This window comes from Lonchura striata, chromosome 4A (assembly GCF_050655825.1).
Source record: "Lonchura striata isolate lonStrDom1 chromosome 4A, ASM5065582v1, whole genome shotgun sequence".
In the NCBI taxonomy this organism is placed as follows: Eukaryota; Metazoa; Chordata; class Aves; order Passeriformes; family Estrildidae; genus Lonchura; species Lonchura striata.
The window spans coordinates 6,596,857-6,614,921 of NC_140742.1; the positions used below are offsets into that span (position 1 = coordinate 6,596,857).

The window sequence follows — 18,065 nt, forward strand, 5'->3', positions numbered from 1 at the left end:
TTAGAGTTAAGTTCAGACAGTGCCCTGACCACCTGCCTCTCCTGCTGCAGTGCACAGAAAGATGGCTGGGCATCTAAGAGTTCTTAAGTGAATGTGTGTAATATTCTTTGTATTCCTTCAGCTCTTTAAGGCTTGTTGCTATTTATAAACAACAGCAGGGACATTATTTTTTTCAGTTACTTATAAGCCAACATGTATAGCCAAAATACAGTGCAACAGCTCTAACAAGTTTAGTAACTACCAGGAATGAGGAACACAGCTCCATTTTCAGGTATATCCCACACTTACCATGCAAATGTACTATTCCTGGGCAAGTCATGAATCACCCTACTAGGCTGTGCTACTTTAAGATTTGTTTCTACTCCACTGATAGCTATAGACAGACCTTTCATGCAGCTCTTTACTGAGCAGCACCATTAAGAGGAAGTGCAGAGGCTAAATCCATATGCTATCTCTTGTGCCAGGACAAAGAACCACCACAGACATTAAGTACACTGCTGTGTGAGCTCTCTCTGTAGTTACTTCCCTAGCACACCAGGCATGCTATGTAAATAGGAATTAAGAAGGCTTTAAAGACATGTTGTGTGACAAGAAACAAGAGCCTCATGGTGGGGCAGCAAGACTACTGCAGTACAGTGCCACTGTTGGTTAAAAAGTGGGGGAAGTTTCTCCAAAGTCTGATTGCTATCAAGATATCCCCCTTTGTGCCCTGAAAAGCCTGGGACATGCCACAGGGTGCAGCAAAGGGATAACATTGGTGCAGAGACTGAGATTTGCCCTGTGAAAACCAGCTGCCAGGTCAGCAGATATAATTTTTTACTGCCCAAAGGTGCACTCTGCTCCCTTCTCATGTGGTCTCTACTTTGGCAAGATACAACACCAAAGACATAGGTTCCCCACAAACACATCACTAATTGGATTGTTTAGGGATTGGATCAGGCATTTCATCTGGCCTTTCAAAAGCAACATTAGGGCCTTTGTTCCTTTCAGGCAGAAAAACCAAATGCAGTTTTCAGCAGAGGCATGCCATTGATGGCACACACACAGACAAAACCTACACTAGGTCATGTAGTCCATGAACATCATCCCACTGGGGTTCCTGAAATTATTTAGCCTGTCTTGTTTGAACATGAACAGGGGAGCTGGGCCAGAGTCCTTGCAGATTCAGGGGGATGTAGGTCACTTGTGCATCATGCAGCAGGATGCACACAACTAAGGAGGCTTTTGGAGAAGAGTCAGGATTTGCTATATACATTAAGTTTTAGTCATTGCAATATAAGAAAGATATTAATCTCTAATATTAAGCTCTTAGAGAGGATGCAAAGGGGGCAATTAAGATGAAGGGCTTTGAGGGGAAGCCCTATGAGGAGCAGCTGAGGGCTTGGTCCATTCAGCCTGAAGAGGAGATTCAGAGGGGACCTCATCACAGTCTACAACTTCCTTGTGAGGGGAAGAGGAGGGGCAGACACTGATCACTTCCCTGAGGAGACAAGTGCTCAAACCCAAGGGAAGGGCCTGAAGTTGTCAGAGAAGGTTTAGGTTGAATACCAGAAAAAAAGATTCTTCACCCAGAAGGTGGCTGTGCACTGGAACTGGCTCCCCAGGAAATGGTCACAGCACCAAGCTTGACAGCTTAAGAAACATTTGGACAATGCTGTCAGGCACACGGTGTGATTCTTGAGGATGGTCCTGTGCAGGGCCAAGAGCTGGACTCAATGATCTTTGTGGGTCCCTTCCAACCCAGCACATTCTGTAGTTGGAAGCAGATGGTTCAAGGAGGGGAAGAAAGGCTGTCCTAGAGCCCAAAGATAGCTCTGTTCTTAGAATCATTAACATATGAATGGGATGGAAGCTCCTCACTGGACTGCATGGGTCTGCTTTCCTCTTTTTCACTTGACAGCAGCTTATGCCTGGGAATTCAACAGGCTGGACTGCCAGCAAGGAGCTGAAAGGCTCCACACTGTGGTCCCACACAAAAGGACTTTTATTCCACAGCAGAAGCCTGCACAGCAATAGCAGAGACTACAACGAGCTGGAGGCAGAAAGAGGGGAGACAGCACAGCACTCACCATCACAGTTCCAAGCTGCCACTGAAATAAGCCAGGGAGGATAGTCCTCCTCTCTCCTTAGCTTTAGCAGGCTATTTAGTTCCATTTAGCAAGGGGAAAAGCATGAAGAAGAAACAGCTTTCTACAGCTGCAAGGAATCTGGCTGGCAGCAGCATAATTATGTCTGGGGGTGTACAGCATTCAGAGCCCTAATGAACTGTGAGATGTTCCAAAAAGCAAACAGCTACTGGCAGTGGCTAAGGATGGAGAAGGGCTGGCACAAAGGATAGAACAGAGTCTGTTTAACACAGACCACAATTCTTAAATACCTAAAATCTACACTCTCATCTGGAGAGCAGCATCTTTCTTCATGCAAGAAGAATTAAATCAGTCTCTGGGTCTTGTTTAGCCTGCTGGATAAAGCTCTGTTTACAGTGGGCAACAGATTGGATGCAGCCTTAAAACCCAACTGTCCCATAGTACCTTGACCAGCTACTACAAAACTGTTAATTGAGTACTACTTTTAGCTTCAAATTCTACTCAGTAAGCCATATTGACACAGGGATAAAGTTGCCTTTATGGTGACTCACTTTATCCTCTGCAGAAAGTCTAAGCACACATTAGAAGGGGTTTTTTTAGTTATGTTCAGAGAAAAACAGAAGATTTTTCAGGTAACCTTTTCTCTCACTCCTTCTTAAGCCATGTTTTTTAGGTCTGCATGACAATTCCTGTCCTTCCCCTCAGCACTCAGCCAGCTCCCTCTGAACTATGTTCCTGCTGTTGGGTGCTGCTCCACAGCAGAAGAGGGAGCCATAAGCAGCCTCTTAATTGTACATTTTAGCATCATGATGATGACTGAAAATGGCTGTCATTCTCAGCCCAGGAAACACACCACCACACTGGCAAACAAGTACAGATTCTGATGAGAGCACTATTTACACACAGGCAAGACCAAAGCATGCAAGCAGAGGAAAAGGCGTAGCACTTGGATCATGTTCCTGCATCAAAGGCCAAATCATCTCAGGCTATATCATGGTACAAGTGCCTTGAATGCTGCCCTAGTTAAAGATGAGGTAAGTCTCACTTTCTATGACAGGCATGTCAAGTGTATCTGAGATAAAACTGCCAGCTGATCTTCTTGCTGGAGGAGCTCTGAAGTGGTGCCACACCTGTAGTTTCATACTCCAGTCAAAAACAACTCAGAATGTGGTCTTCCAGGCACCTAACTTATTACCCAAGTTAGGCCCCATTTACAGTCACAAATATTTAACTGTTTCCCCTCCATTTAGCTGGTGGATGTACTTCTAATTTTTCCTTCCAAAGTGCTAAACTACAGGATCTTCAAGTTTTTTGTACTTACTACAGTTTGCCATTGACATCCTTAGCAACAAGCAGTCCATTTTTGGTTGGAACTACTGCTTTTCTAAAAGTCAGAAAGTTTCCACATGTTCCTGTGAAATTTGAGATACATTTTCATACCACTCGACCACAAGCCTTCATTACAGGAACAAGAGCTCTGGGTTTTGCTGGGGCAACCAGCCACTCTCCTGAGACTTGCTGCTTTCTACCATGAAACTACCTTAGTGAGTTTCGGTCTCAGTGCTTTCACCTAGTGGATTAAGTGTTCCAGAACCATTTTAGATGTGTTTAAACACTACTAGGTAGGACCTAGTAGTAGCTAAAGATTTCTCTTACACTCTCCCTCCTCAAAAAGCTTAGTTTGCCATGAGACACCAACCACCTTTATTCCAAACACAGCTCAACTCAGATGGAGTTATTCACAATTCAGGAGGGGTTTGATCAGCATGTGCTGTACGCTTAAGCAAACATGAAAGAAGTCTGACAAACTGGTACTCTACAAAACCACTAAATTCACTGCAGCAGATAAACAAGAAGGAAGCTGCTAAGCATTACCAAGGTTTCTATCTGCACAACACATCGGTCATGCAGGAAAGCCTTGCAGAAAAGCAAGGCAAGACAAGCCAGGGCACAGAAACTCAGAATATTAGGAGATCTGCCTCTTAATGAAATCTGAAAGAACCTTAAGAATTAAAAAGAAAATTTATAAGACTTAATGCTGAACCTAAAATACAGTATCAGTGACCAGGTTTAAACTGTGCAGACAGATGCTTATTGTTATAATTTTAATCCATAGGTAAGTGCACTTTGCAATTTGTTGACCCCAAAAGCTCACAATAATGAGGAAACACATCTTTGGAAGGATAATCACATGTTTTTAAAGTTTGAAGTGATAGCTACTAAAGTTTCTCATGTCACATTTTCTTTATCCTGTGATTTATCTTCATGGTTCTTAATCAGACACAAATCACCTTTAAGGAGATTGGATGCTCAATGATTCAAGCTAGGATCAATTTACCCAAAAAAAGGAAGTTTGAGAAGCAAGAGATTGGAGAGAGAATGTCAAAGCCATCCACAGCAACAAATAACTAAAAATTTTCACCATACAACAGATTAATCTTTGATGTGTAGAAGACATAGAGTGCAAAGCACTGCTGTGGTTTACTGACTGCTCTCCAGAGCAGCTGCACTCCAGCCCAATACAGAAAAGGGTCAAGGGAGGAAAACAAGCAGATATCACTGTTGCAGTGCCTGTGCTCTGCATGCTGAGGAAAGCAACATTTCAAGGTACTTGGGAAGGAATAAAGCCTATGGGATAAGCAGCACCTCCCACATGCATAGCCCATCCTTGAGCTCTTCTACTGGCAGCTGAGGAATAAGAGCAAAGTTACAGTTCTTGCTAGTAAGTCAGTAAGCACTGGAGTTCAGCAGCTGATGTTAAAAGGTACATCAGCAAAACTCCAGAAGACAGTACAATCCTGTCTAATTTAATCCAGGTTTTGTCCTTGCACAGAAGCCTGAAATAAGCTAAAGCTATACAGTTACAAGACTAGGGAATAGGAAGAGCTCTAGTATAAATCGTGATGTTACTTTTCATGTATATCAGCTCAGTGGTATTTTTACAGCCAGCTACTTCAGGGCAGAAACCACTTCCTACAAAGCAGAGAAGTATCTGCATTGTTCTGTTACTACAAAAATTCACTTTGAAATTTAACCAAGCAGGAAAGAGGAAGATAGAAACATTTCTACCTCATGCCCATTCACATATTATTACTACGGAACTTTAGACTCAAATGCTTTTCTCCTCATTAAGCTAAAAACTAGCTACAAGCTTTCCAAAATCTTCTGAATCCTATTCAGAGTGGGCCAGAATCATATGTGGCATAATGAATACAATTATCTACCTTCATATACAACAGGTGAAAATAAATACTGCCTAAATGTTACTGAGCAAAGCCAGAAGATTGCACTAAGATAGCCATGCAGCTAAAAAGCTTGGTAATGCTTAGCAGCTTCCTTCTTGCTTAACTCAGAACTGACAGTTCAAAGTGAAAGGGCACCCCAGGGCAAAAAGATGCTGGATATCTTAAAATTTTTCTGTACAAGAGTCAAAATCAGTTTTCACACCAGAAGTCAATGTCCTACAACAGCAAAACCATACATCTGCTTTGTAGAGGAGCTCTCCCTTCCCTCAAAAAAGCACTGATGAAAGCAGGTCTTTTTCAGAACCAGCATCATGCAGAAAACAGTAGAGTATCCAGTCCAGGGGCACAGCATGGCTTAAGGGAGCTAAAAAATAAACAGAAGTAACTTTGTTCTCACTCACCCCATCATGGGACCCCAGACAACCTAAGGATAGAAACTGAGGCAGAGTGAACAATGATCAGCCAGAGAGCAGCCACAGTGTCAGCAGGGACAGCAGCACTGGACTCTCCCTTTACAGGAACTAATACACAAAAACAGCTCAGTCATGTGAAAAATACTGGATATGCAACAGCTGACAATACATTTAAAGGTCCATCTCTTTCCTATAGAGAGTTTTATGTCAACCAGACTTTTTAGAAATAACAAACATTTAAAACTAGCTTCAGACACTTTTTTCTCTCCCCCATTTTCAGTTTCACCTACAATCCAATTTAGGTAAAGTAAGCACTGCCTCAACTTAGAAACTCAGTTCTGTAACAGCATTTGTTTTCTCCCTTGGCAAAGTGTTTACTGTGGGAAAAGCAAAACAAAATTCTGTTTAGACAGGTGCTGTGTGAAGTACACTGAAGGGAGGGAAATGTGCAGCTGTCCAAGAGCATGACAAAGGAGTGAAATCAATTACTAGACATGAAGAGCTGCTATATTGGAAATATAGCTGGATGTTTCACAGAGACAAATTGATGAAACCCAAATCTGCCACCAATGTCAGTTTGCAGCAGAAGCCACAGATGACCTAGAGCTGACTGGAAAAATCATGTGCAGATTAAAAATATTACTGACATGAGTAGTATTGTTTCTCAGCACTTGGTGCTTTGCTTGGATAGTAGCAGAAGCCAGATATTGAAAAATAATCATGGGAGGCATCCACATGAAGAACAACCCCTTCAAAAAAAAAAGCCAAAAACAAACCAGTTCATTTTTTAATGAACATGGGAACATGTCACCTCAGCTTCATTAGCAAATACTCTCATGAACTAACCATGGCAGAGTTCCATGTTGCACAGATGGATTCTGGACAGAACTTGGATTTCACTTTTATAAATCCAAACCTGTCAGATCTGAATCCACACAAGGCTAAAATATGCAGGAGCTACTGCATAGTAAGACATAGACAGCTGAGAACTACACTGTAATTCAGAACTTTTTTCAAAAGGCTTTTTACTTTTCCCATTATGAAAGGATGCTCTTTCACTAAAGCTTTGGATCTCCCTCCATTTCAGGGCTGGGCTGCAAAGAGCAATATGTCATCTAGTGTTTAATCATCCAGCTGAGTACAAGAGAAAACAGTAGTTTGTGGTTAAAGATCTAAAAAAATGTATAAAAATTTAAATTATATTTGCTGGCCCCAAATGAAATAGCTGACTTCAATGGGTGAATCAGCCCTTAATTTTCTCTCTTCCTTATGATAGGTACTATGTAGAGCTGACCCCAGAATGCTTAGCTCTACTGAACCACACCCAAATCTGACCTATCTGGTCTGGCAGTTCCCTCATCCTGTCATTAGTCCAAGATTCAATTTGGATGTCTTTGAGCTATGAATTTACAGTTCTCATTTCTCTCCAAGGAGCAAATCCATGGCCAATTATAGCAGACAAACAGAGTGAAGGCTATCAAAGTTTCACTCACTGCAGCTGATAATGTCTGTCTTCTGCTGCTCCAGCTTTGGGCTGCACACACCTCCCTGCTCCTGCTTGGGCCAGAGCAGCAGGAAATTTGCCTGCCCCGAGAAAGCTGGGGAAGGATGAAATACCCTGTGCAGACAGCCCAGTGTAGAATGGAACAGCCATCACTGCTCTTAAAGCTTCCCTCAGGGCCTGCTGGGAGGACTGAACATCACTTTACCTGCACTTAAAGGTCACAGCAGCATTGGAAACCCAGCTGAGCCTCTCCTGGTTTAGAGACCAGTGAGCCTTTGGAATCAATTACACAATGCTTGCAGGTAAGCCAACCAAAAATTGCTTACTAGGTCCCCCATAATTCTCTTACAAATTAAGACTGCAGATATCTACTGCTTTCCAATTGCTGTTATTTTGAGCCTTAGCACCAATTCAGTTCACTAGAAGCAATAGCTCCTAACACAATCTTGGATATTACAAAATGCAGTAGTTTTGGAAAAAAAGTACCATTTCTTACTGTGCTGAGTTCTCTTGAAGTTATTACATATAGTGACACTCAATCTTTGAAGTCCTTTAGAAATTATTTGCTGTTGCCTCAATAGAATTACAATGTCTTTATCAACTTTATATCTTCTGCAGCTCCATCACTTACCTGATCAAAGAGTTGCTTGCCCGTGGTGTTGGGCTGGATGGCAAACTCCAGCTCAGCATCCATGGTGGTAACACGCACACTGATCTGGAATACAGAAAAATACATCATTACAACACATGCTCTAAGTGATGCTACCCAGTAATGAAAACAAACACCTGTCCAGGACCAGGAAGCAGCTCTCAAGCCTCCAGGAACTTCACTGCCAGCAGGCACAAAGTCACCTGCTCTACCAGCATGGACTCACAGCTTTCCTGTAGAATATAACTTTCCTGTTTCACAGGGGTTTTATCCTCTCTGATCCTACAAATATTCACAAGTACTGACACATATGAGAGCCATATACATCTTACAAAGTTTAATTTCCAGCATAAAACATTCTGGTGTCTTTCACAAAAGCAGAGATGTTCCAAAACTGGGTGCACACAAGAAGACATCCAACCCTTTTGTTTGAAGGGTGAACACCAAGGAAGTTCCCAGAAGCATTAACAACCCAGTCTGCCACAGAAGGCTGGTCAATAATAACAATACACTTCCAGTGATTGTGTGTATAAGGCATAATCCCTGACATGCTCCAGGGATTGTGGGTATGAAGCAGACAGAATGCAAGATGCCCTCACAGGCTAAGACAAAAAGGCTGCAGGATGAACATGAGAACAATTCCCATAGCAGTAGAGCTGCCAAAACTGCTTTCCAAGTCTTTCAGGGAGATAGAAGACCTCTAAAATCTGCAGAATTTTTTAGGTATTTAAAATTGTAACCAAGATTTCATAGATCTTTTAACCAAGACTATACTAGCCTTAGCTGCAAGATCATGAATGGTCTTCCGGAAGAAATGTTATGTGATGCACTATTTTGACAGGAATGTCTCACCATCACATTTTCACTTGTGGCATGAAAGTGGCAAGGAACTGCAGCAAGGGAGTTCACAGCTTCATCCCACAGAAGCAGGAAGACACACACACATTTTTCACTTCTCATCAAGCAAGTTAAACAGCAGAGGCATTTCAGGTCAAATGCTAGTGTAAAACACTGATGATCCCATTCAAAACTCCTGATAATTATTGGGAAACATGATTTAGATGCTTGGGGCTAGACAGAAACCGTCGTGGCCTGAAAGCAGATGACTTAATTTTAGGCCAGGGAAAGTGAGGTCTGCAAGTACACCAAGCTGCCTGAGAATCCAATTCCATTTGTATGCCTATCAACTGAAAAGGGTAAAGATATTTCACAATTTTTGAACACAAGCTGTACATATTAAAACAGCTTTACTGAAAATATTTTTCTATCAAAGCAAAAGTTCAAGGCTTGAAATTGTTCAGACAAGATACCATGCACCAAACCCCAGTACACAGGGGTTGCATTAACAGTTCTCTCTTGCCATTGACCTCAGATCAACAAATCCTAATTTTTTTGCTCTTCAGTGCAATCAATCCTATTAGTACACTCCATTAGGCTTCCAATGGGGAGGGGTGGAGGGAATTACACTGTGAACCACTTTAAGAACAGCTCAATGTCATATTTGGACTATAAGTTAACTGCATGACACGGCAGACCAAAAAAGCAAGAGTAAGCAGAGAAATATTCAAGGAACCACATAATACCAATATGATCGCAGACAGTTCCGATTCCTGTATTTCTATCAAAAATATGTACAGATTTCACATCTTGTTTACTAAGAAACTAGACTGCAAGAGAACTAGAACCAGAATTTTTTCCCCAAGAAGCAAGAAATATTCTGCTAGTTAATATAGGTAAGTACAAGAAAGAGACCACTAACTATAACAAATACTTTTTGAGGTTTCCCAGAAAGCCTGCTTCAGACTACAAGTACTATTTTGTACTTGATAGCCAATTAAGATAAACCTAAATGTTTTCTTGTTTTAAGTTAAGCTAAAAATTCTGTAAGGTTAAAGGTAGGTATACTTCAGCTTAGCTCTGCTAAGGCTAAGTTGAAGTTCTACCTGTATCATGCAAAAGGAATGCTATTTAGACATTACTAGAACAAAGTATATCAGGAAGAAGTTGGTTTTCATGCCCTCTAAATCTTCTGACACAATGTCAAACTGAGGCAAAACCATCCTACAGAAGTACTAAGGAAAGCACAAATGGCCTAAACTCCTAAGAGCAAAGGTTTTTTTTTTTTAAATTAGTAGCTTTCAATAGCATGGAGATTCCCTAAGTTATCTTAGTGTACACCTTCCGAAAATTATTCTCTTTGAACACTAGACTTTGACAATGGGCTAATTTCCTGGTGCTTTGGTGAAACAAAAATCCGGCCACTTCTTAGAAGGCCTGAATGCTCTCCAAAACAGGTTTGCTGCTTACACTTGGAAGCAAACTTCTGCCTCTCTCTTCTGCAAGCCTGATTCACCCAGCACAGCCACCAGTGAGAGCAAAGCTGTCCATAAGCTACACTCGGCTCTAAGAAGGGTTACATTAAATGAGCCATTAAGTTACAGCTTACATTTTGTTAGCTTTGAACTATCTCCTTTTCACCTAAAGCATGAATGTATCAGCTACCATGAAAGAAAATATCTTTGCTCCACTGTTTATGGACAAAGCACAGTAGCTACTCTTATCTGATATCATGTGCATAGGTAATTAAGGGCCAAATATCTGAGCACCAGAAACCTGAACTGAAACATCTGTGGCACCTCTTTGCAACTTGTGCCTAAATAGCTCTTAAGAGGAGTTATTTAGAATAAATCACACCTTAACATTTAAAATAAAGCTGCTTCAGTAACCCCATCATTTCATGCAGAATACTTATTAAAATTCCCATCTTTGTTAGCACAGTAAAATAAAGTCCCATGCTGGAACCATCAAAATTCCTTCACTGTCAGTCACTTCTATACCCTTCAGCTATCTGACCTGCTATTATCCTTCAATTATTACATTCACTAAGAAGATTTACACATTTCCATCCTTCCTCACCCCCAGAAGCCCGCTGTGCTGAGGTTGAGTAGCAACCTAAAGTTTAGGAGCAGCAAAGTCTTGAATGGGTCTGCGCTTGCAGCTTCAGGCTGATGTCAGAGAGCAGAAGCTGAGATACCACAGGAAACAGGCTCGAGTTGGAGAACCACACCCCGGCAGCGCTGCTTCCCCAGGCGCAGCAGGGTTTTAACACGTTCAGCAGCACACTGCAGCGAGCTGGGCACAGAGCACATCCTGCGCTGTGCCAGGGCCATGTGAACCATCAGTTAGTTTGAACCATCGGTGGTAATTTAATACTTGGCTGAGAAGCTAGTTTGCTGTAAAATTGAGCTTTGTTGAGGCTCATTGGTGTGAAAACAACACACAAAGACTTTTTTTATTTTTCCCCATACCCTACCAAGCCAGGGTGGTTTTGTTTTTCCAGTTCACAACTGGCTCAGTGGGAGGTTTCTACCATTTCAGGTGGTGGGAGGCACTGATCTTAAAGCACTCTGCCTGCAGCTCAAACAAGCCACAAGAAGAGATCTACAGACTGCTATAATCTCTACCAGACAAGTACGTGCCAGGCACTGCATGTTTACCTCCTTCCTCTTCATTCATTTAAAGTCTCACTTTAAGTAAAACCACTTTACTGAGGTATTCATAGCTGAATACTGACCAATACAAATGTCACATGTAGGAATAAAAATGCTATAGCAAAACAAAGTAAACACTACGCAGTCCCATCAAAATTTAGACTCATTTGCTTTGTCCCTTGAGAGTTACCCTACCAAAAACCACTTTTAAACTATTTATCTATCTAGTTTGCTACCAATGCTTATTCTAAGAAGTCTCAAGATTCATCAGCATTAAAATGTTAGATTTTGTATTTCTAAGCCATCTAATAAGGTTTTCCTAGCTTTGAGGACTGGCATAAGCCTTGGCATGTTTAGAATTCGGTTTGCAAACAGAAAAAAACTTCAATAAGGTATCTGACTTGAACGGCTGAGCATATACAAATTTAGCTCCATCAGTCTAGACATGTAAGGTGCACACTGCTGAGAGATGTGCAAGAGAAAGACGTTGCACACCAGTGATTCAACCACAAGATCTAGTGGCAGCACTCATCCCCGAGTACGCTGTCCTCCTATTCCAAATATTCTGTTACCAAACATCTACCAAACTTTCAACACTCAGGAGGTGTTTTAAGAAGGCTTACTGGATTTCATCAGCAGTTCTATCAGAAATACTATCCCCTAAGGCAGTAATTTGTATTCAAACTCTGTTTAAAGCAATAAATTGAATTTATTCATCATAGCATTTATAATATACCCACTGCAGCATGTAAATATTTGCAACTCCCTAAATTCTACTTGGATCTTAAAAGTCACAGAAGTTTATTCTAGTAGGTAGCCTCTAAATAGTCTTTTGTCTTTCCATCTTCATTTCATATCCTCTTATACAAACAGTTACTAACACAATATGAAATGTGTCCGGACAACATTTTGCACATTGCAAGAACATTCAACTATCACATTTCAACAGGCGAATTTATACTCACCAAATTTAAAAACATGCCAAAACAAAAAAAAAAAAGTACCCATATTTAACTGATTCCTTTCATAACAGCTACAGGAAAGAGATAGAAAACTAGCAATTCTTCCTGTTCTCTATTTGGGGAATTACCATAGTTCCACCAGTCTAAGCACTGCTAAAGCTTGCCACTGCCAGAGCACATTAAAGAGCTTCCTGCTGCCAAGGACAGTATTGTCAAGTGTGATATCTCCTGCACAGACAGAACTTCTTGCATGGAAGTGATACTCTTCCAGCCCCAGAGCAGCTGCATCCAAAGAAAGCTTCCTTTTACCAGAAAAAGCTTTCCAAAGGTCCATGCCACCACTACCCCTTCCTCCTCCTCCCATGGTGTTCAGCAATCTGCAAGAGACACTTAAAAGACAGCTGTACCAGGCTCCTATCTGCAGCACCTTGTTAGGTATTTTAATATTGCCTGCATACCTTCAAATCTCACTTGCTGCCCCACTGTGATTCCAAATAAATTTTACTAGCAGCAGTAATTGTCAGCTATCTTCCAGGTCTGTAAGTAAGTTCTCCTAGTAGTGTGCTATAACAACTTCCTGAGATGAAAATGTGTAGCTGCATATGGCAGGACAAACAGGAAAGACTGATACTGTCACACTCAGTAACGGATGTATTGCTTGTGCTAATGCCCCAGTGCATTGCGAAGCACGAGAGGTAGAAAAGACAATTCTGTTTGTCACAAGTTGAGACAGGAATAGAGTACTAGGAAATTCATGTCAGAATAATAAGTGGAGTCAGCACAACAGAGTATCGACCTCTACAAAGCCCTGACCCTGAGCTAAAGCTTCTTTCCTCCCTGCATTTCCTGTATGCAAGGAAGCTGTTATACCCTGCTGGGCTGGAGGCTTCAAGCTTCAGATATTCCCCACTTCCCATCTTCAAGCCATCAAGTGGACTATTTCTGGAGAAAGTAACATGGGGAAAACTTACATTTTATTGCAAACTTGACTGGTACAGAACAGAAGCAAGCTCAATTAGAAAGAAATTCCAGACCAACCTTTACAGCCTCTGCACTGAAAGGCACCAGTTAACCCAGCAGTTACTCCACCTAAAAATACTGGGCCAATACCATTCACCAGTTTCAACAGGTTTGACCTGGGAAGCACATCAAATCCAGCTGAAGTTGCATGAGCTAAGGTCTCATAAAGCACATTAATGACCTAAAAAACAGCCCAGTTTTGGCTTTTAGCAAGATGAGCAGCAATATGGTAAGTTTAACGAGAGGTGTCCCCCTGTTCCTCGGAACGTGCAAGTGGATTCTGGAGTAGAGTTCTCTGCAGTGCTGCCCTTCCCTTCCCACCACAGGTCAGCCTGCACGGGCTCACTGCGAGGACAGCAGAGCTTTGCAATGCCTTGGAGGGGACTCGGGGGTGATGCCCCACACCTCCAGCACCAGCCATACTCACAGACATCTGGCTCCTTCCCGAGTGCCAGCACCCTGCCGAAACAGCCCTGGCTCCTCTGTGTCAGGGTGAGGCTGGGATCAGGTCATGTGAAAGCGCTTGCAATTTCTCAAAGGATTACACTTCATTAACCAAGCCCCCTTCCAGCAGTCTTAAAGGGCCTTTTCATACCTCTAAGCTCATGAGGGAACAGAACAGCAGCAGGGACACCCTGGGCACCACACTGCAGACACCAGAGAGAGGTTAACCCTCCCTGCAGCTCCTGGGAGCTTCCCAGCTCTGTCCACCAGCCCCATCCTGCTCAGCTGGGAACATTTGACTGGAGTATAGGCCACAGTAAGTCCACAGAAGGCATCCCAACCCATCCCACTATTTGAATTAAGCTACCACCCAAGGAGAAAACTTGGCATGGTACTTCTGGTACCAGTGAGCCAGAAGTAGTACTCACATCCTATCGAGTATATGGCTTTCTTTTGGTACCTAAGTACAGCCTGTAGCAGGAATGAACCTCTTAAAGCATCCCTAATGACTTTAGCATGGAGCCTGAAGATGAAGGGGCAGCTGCTGCTACCCAGCTTCACAAACCTCTCTTGTGAGCAACAGAATTCAGGCTAAATCTAACTAAATTTGTGATCACATGAAGTTATTCCTTCCTTGTGAAGGAACAGGGCAACAAGCCAGCTTGGATTCAGAAGCTGCTGTGGAGCCACACCTGAGCACCAGAGCTGCATCCCCACCACCAGCAACTGCTCTTTGTCCCCAGCAAGACAAGATGGCTCGTGTGGGCAACAAACCACAGCACCCACACAGCTTCAGGAGCCACGCTGCTGGGGACAGGAAGAGGAAGCAATACACAGCACCAGCCTGCAAGACCAAGACACTTCACAGCTTTGAGAAGCCTGCTTGCAGAGAAAGGCTGGAGGCACCAGCACCTAAGAAAGGGTGGAAGCAGCAGTGTCTGGACAGACATGCTCTGTGTCATCTGTGGCATTTAATCCCTCACTGCAGCAGAGACACCAAGGGATGCTCCAGTGCTTGCCTACAGCTTCCAGCAAAACTCACCTTCACCAATTTACCAACACGGGGTAGCGGGGAAACAATTACATCACATCAGCCATAAAAAAGATAAGCTTTCCTATGTGGAGCTTGGAAGACCAGAGGATTTCTGCTTTACCTAACAAAGGGGTTCAAAATAAGCCTATTCTGTGCCCATTCCAATTGCATTTCCATAAGTTTTCTGACAAGGTCTATAGCAGTGATTGCATCCAGTGGTTAAAACCCTAACCCTATTCTTGAAAAGGGTAAAGACAAGAAACTGATTGAGGTGATTCATGAGATTAGCTCAGTTGGTTACAGCACGGTGCTAATAACATCCAAGGTTGCAGTTTCAATCCCCATACATGTCATACAGTTGAGAGTTGGTCTTGATGATCTTTGTGGGTCCCTTAAACTAGAATAATCTCTTTGTGTGTGTGTCTGTAACTAAAAATCTGCTACAATATATAATACTAAAGGTCAATTTCAAAAAAGGAAACCAAGTGATTTATTCTAATATAAACCCTGTCATACTGTAGTGTCAGAGCCCTGGTATATTTGATTGACTGTTAATCATAAAATATTCCCATGTTAATTTGTACTGCTTATCTCACAGTGATGAGAAGGAAAATAAAATTCTTCCATGCAGCAAGTGGTAATCAGGAATGCTTGCATTTAAAAAAAATTTTAAAAATCAGTTTCCTTGAAGGCAGTTGCTGCCAATGCCTACAGAGCACAGCAACACAACATACTTACTTTGTTGCTTATCTGGTTCTCAAGACCAAGTGTGAGAAGCCACATCTACCTTCCTGTTTAAATCCTCCTCTGCATGTGATTGATACCTGGTACTCAGAGAGGCCTGAGCAAAGGATCACTAAGTGGAGTTGGAGGGAATCATGCTTGCAGGACATGTTTATCAGGCCAGAGATCAGCTATTCATATCAAGTCAGGAAGCCTACTTCAGACACCCTTATATAAACTATAGATTCTTTTTTTTTTTTCCTCAAATGGTGGAGAATCAGATTTATTACCCTCAAGGACAGTTTCTCTTAAAAATGAGCTCTCCTCCAAACTACATTCACAGAGTTCACAGGAAAACTTCAAAAAAGCCTACTCCTCCTGCAAAGGGTCTGTTGTCTGCAGGTGCCTTACTTTAGATGCCTTCACTCACCCTGCCCCAGGTTTGCAGCTTTCTCACAATCAATGTTTCACTGCTCCTTCCTTAGCACCAGCGAGCACACACTCCTAAGTGCCCTGCACAAGCGCTCAAAGCCAGGGCTGTGCCAATGCTGGCTCCATAGAACTGGAGAACTCCACATTTTAGAACTCTGAAGCTATCATTTCCTCACGTTAACCAGTGATCTGATTTGGGCAGGCAACCTTTTCAGGACGAAGGTTCTACTTTACAAATACTACTACAAAGTTATTAAATCAAAACTATTATTAAAATTCCCCTACTGCCTACACAGCGCCGCTTCCAGTATCATTAATGATGTTTCAAGGTTAAAGCTACTTAAATGTAATTCTTTACTTTTCAACCAGTCACCTCCCTCCAATGGTGCTTGAACACCCTGGCTGTTATTAGCAGCTTGCCATCCTCTCTAGAGGGCAAACAAGTTTCACTTAGAGGAAAGGAGTTGCAAGATGAGAGTAGTGAGCCAGTAGAAGCAGCCATGGGTGGATCCCCACATTTACCGTCAAGACCAGATACTTGTATGCCACTTACTACACTACTTACTCCCAACCTTGTGCAATGGATCAATTCCTCTATTTTTGCCATTTCCTTTTCCATAAATAGATTCTTCAAGCACCTCCCTTTGCTTTCCTGTAACTGTTCCAAGTAATTAACATTGCCATTTTCTGTTTCTTTAGAGTCAGTTTGAAGAAGCCCTTGGAATAACTATTTTTGTACCTGTTGTTTGAGTTGCTTAGAGGGAACATCCTTTACTAGTCAAAACCCAGAAGGAAATTAAAATACCATGGGGAAAATCCCCGACCCCTTTTCCACAACATCTGGACCAGCAGGTAAAACTTGAAGCAAAATCTAGCAATGTGCGTTTGCCATCATTCAACTTTTACAATCTATGCAGCTTTGGGTTTTGTTTTAGGGAGGTTGCTTGTTTTGCAAACACCTTTTTTTCTTTTTTTTTGTGCCTGTTAGAAGAGCTTTTCTCTGGAGAAACATACACTCTTATTATGGGCTTTGAACACTAATGGTAGGGTTGGCAGTTGTACTTCACATGTCAGAGCTTAACCATATCCCTTGCTAAAGCTCTTCAATCTTAGGGCAGTTAGCATGTCTGAATGCCAGCCATGGTATGGGTGACATTCCTCACACTATTGTGTGCTCCTCCGGGCAATCCTACTCACAGGTTACAAATGAGAGTTTTGTGCCACCCCCTTTATGTTGTACACTGAACAAAGGTGTTATGATCCTGGCTGTGACTGCAGTCACTCAACCAGCAAAACAGTCCCTGCACTGCCTACCACCATCAGAGGCACTTCAGATTTTCTGAGAAGGCTCTTAGAAGGCAACTTTTCCTCCACCCCAGCTTCCCCTTTGTCCAGTTCTTCCCCTTCCATCCTCAAGCCAAGGGCAGGGAATTTCCCAGAACCATTTAACTGTTGCAAAGACCCAGTTCGAGGGGCTGATCAGTCAAGACTGGGAGCCAAGATATATTCCCAAAAAGCCAATGAGCTTTCCAAACATAGCATCCAGTGAATGTCTGCCAAAAATCACAAGCACCTACTTTGCTGGAAGGAGCTCAAAATAAGATCAAGACAGGATGCTAACAAGACAAGTGTGACCTGCATTGAGCTATCACATGTACAGTAAGTACTTGAGGCTACTGAGCTAATAGACTAAATACTCAGTTCCTATGTAAAGGTCTCTAAATTCATCTACAGTTAAGAATTGTTTCAGAGGTAGCTTGGAATCAAGGACAAATAAAATTGCTACACTCCAACACTCTGATAATCGCTAAAGACACTTTCCACAGGGAAGAAAGCATGAAGATAACTGCTCTGGCCAAGCTCTTCCTTATAAAGGACTCACATTTAGATAAAAAGTCAGAGCAAGCTTATCTGTTTCACATGCTTCTCTCTGGCCTTCAACTAAGAGACTCCTAGCAGTTTAGCTCTGTTACAGGGAGGGGAGCTGAACACAGAGCTGCCTGTTCTAGACACCCAGAGCTGGCCTGGGTGTGGCACATCAAGTTCTTGGCCAGCTCACAGC

The 18,065-nt window shown here is 42.4% G+C and overlaps 1 protein-coding gene across 1 annotated transcript in view; it reads right to left on the reverse strand.

Moving 5' to 3' along the window:
• Positions 1 to 18,065, reverse strand: part of MSN (moesin) — a 40,908-nt gene that overhangs the window by 10,452 nt on the left and 12,391 nt on the right. The window contains exon 2 of the mRNA XM_021548386.3: positions 7,881 to 7,964. Within this exon, the coding sequence (XP_021404061.1) occupies positions 7,881 to 7,964 (84 nt within the window). The remainder of the gene's footprint in view (positions 1 to 7,880; positions 7,965 to 18,065) is intronic.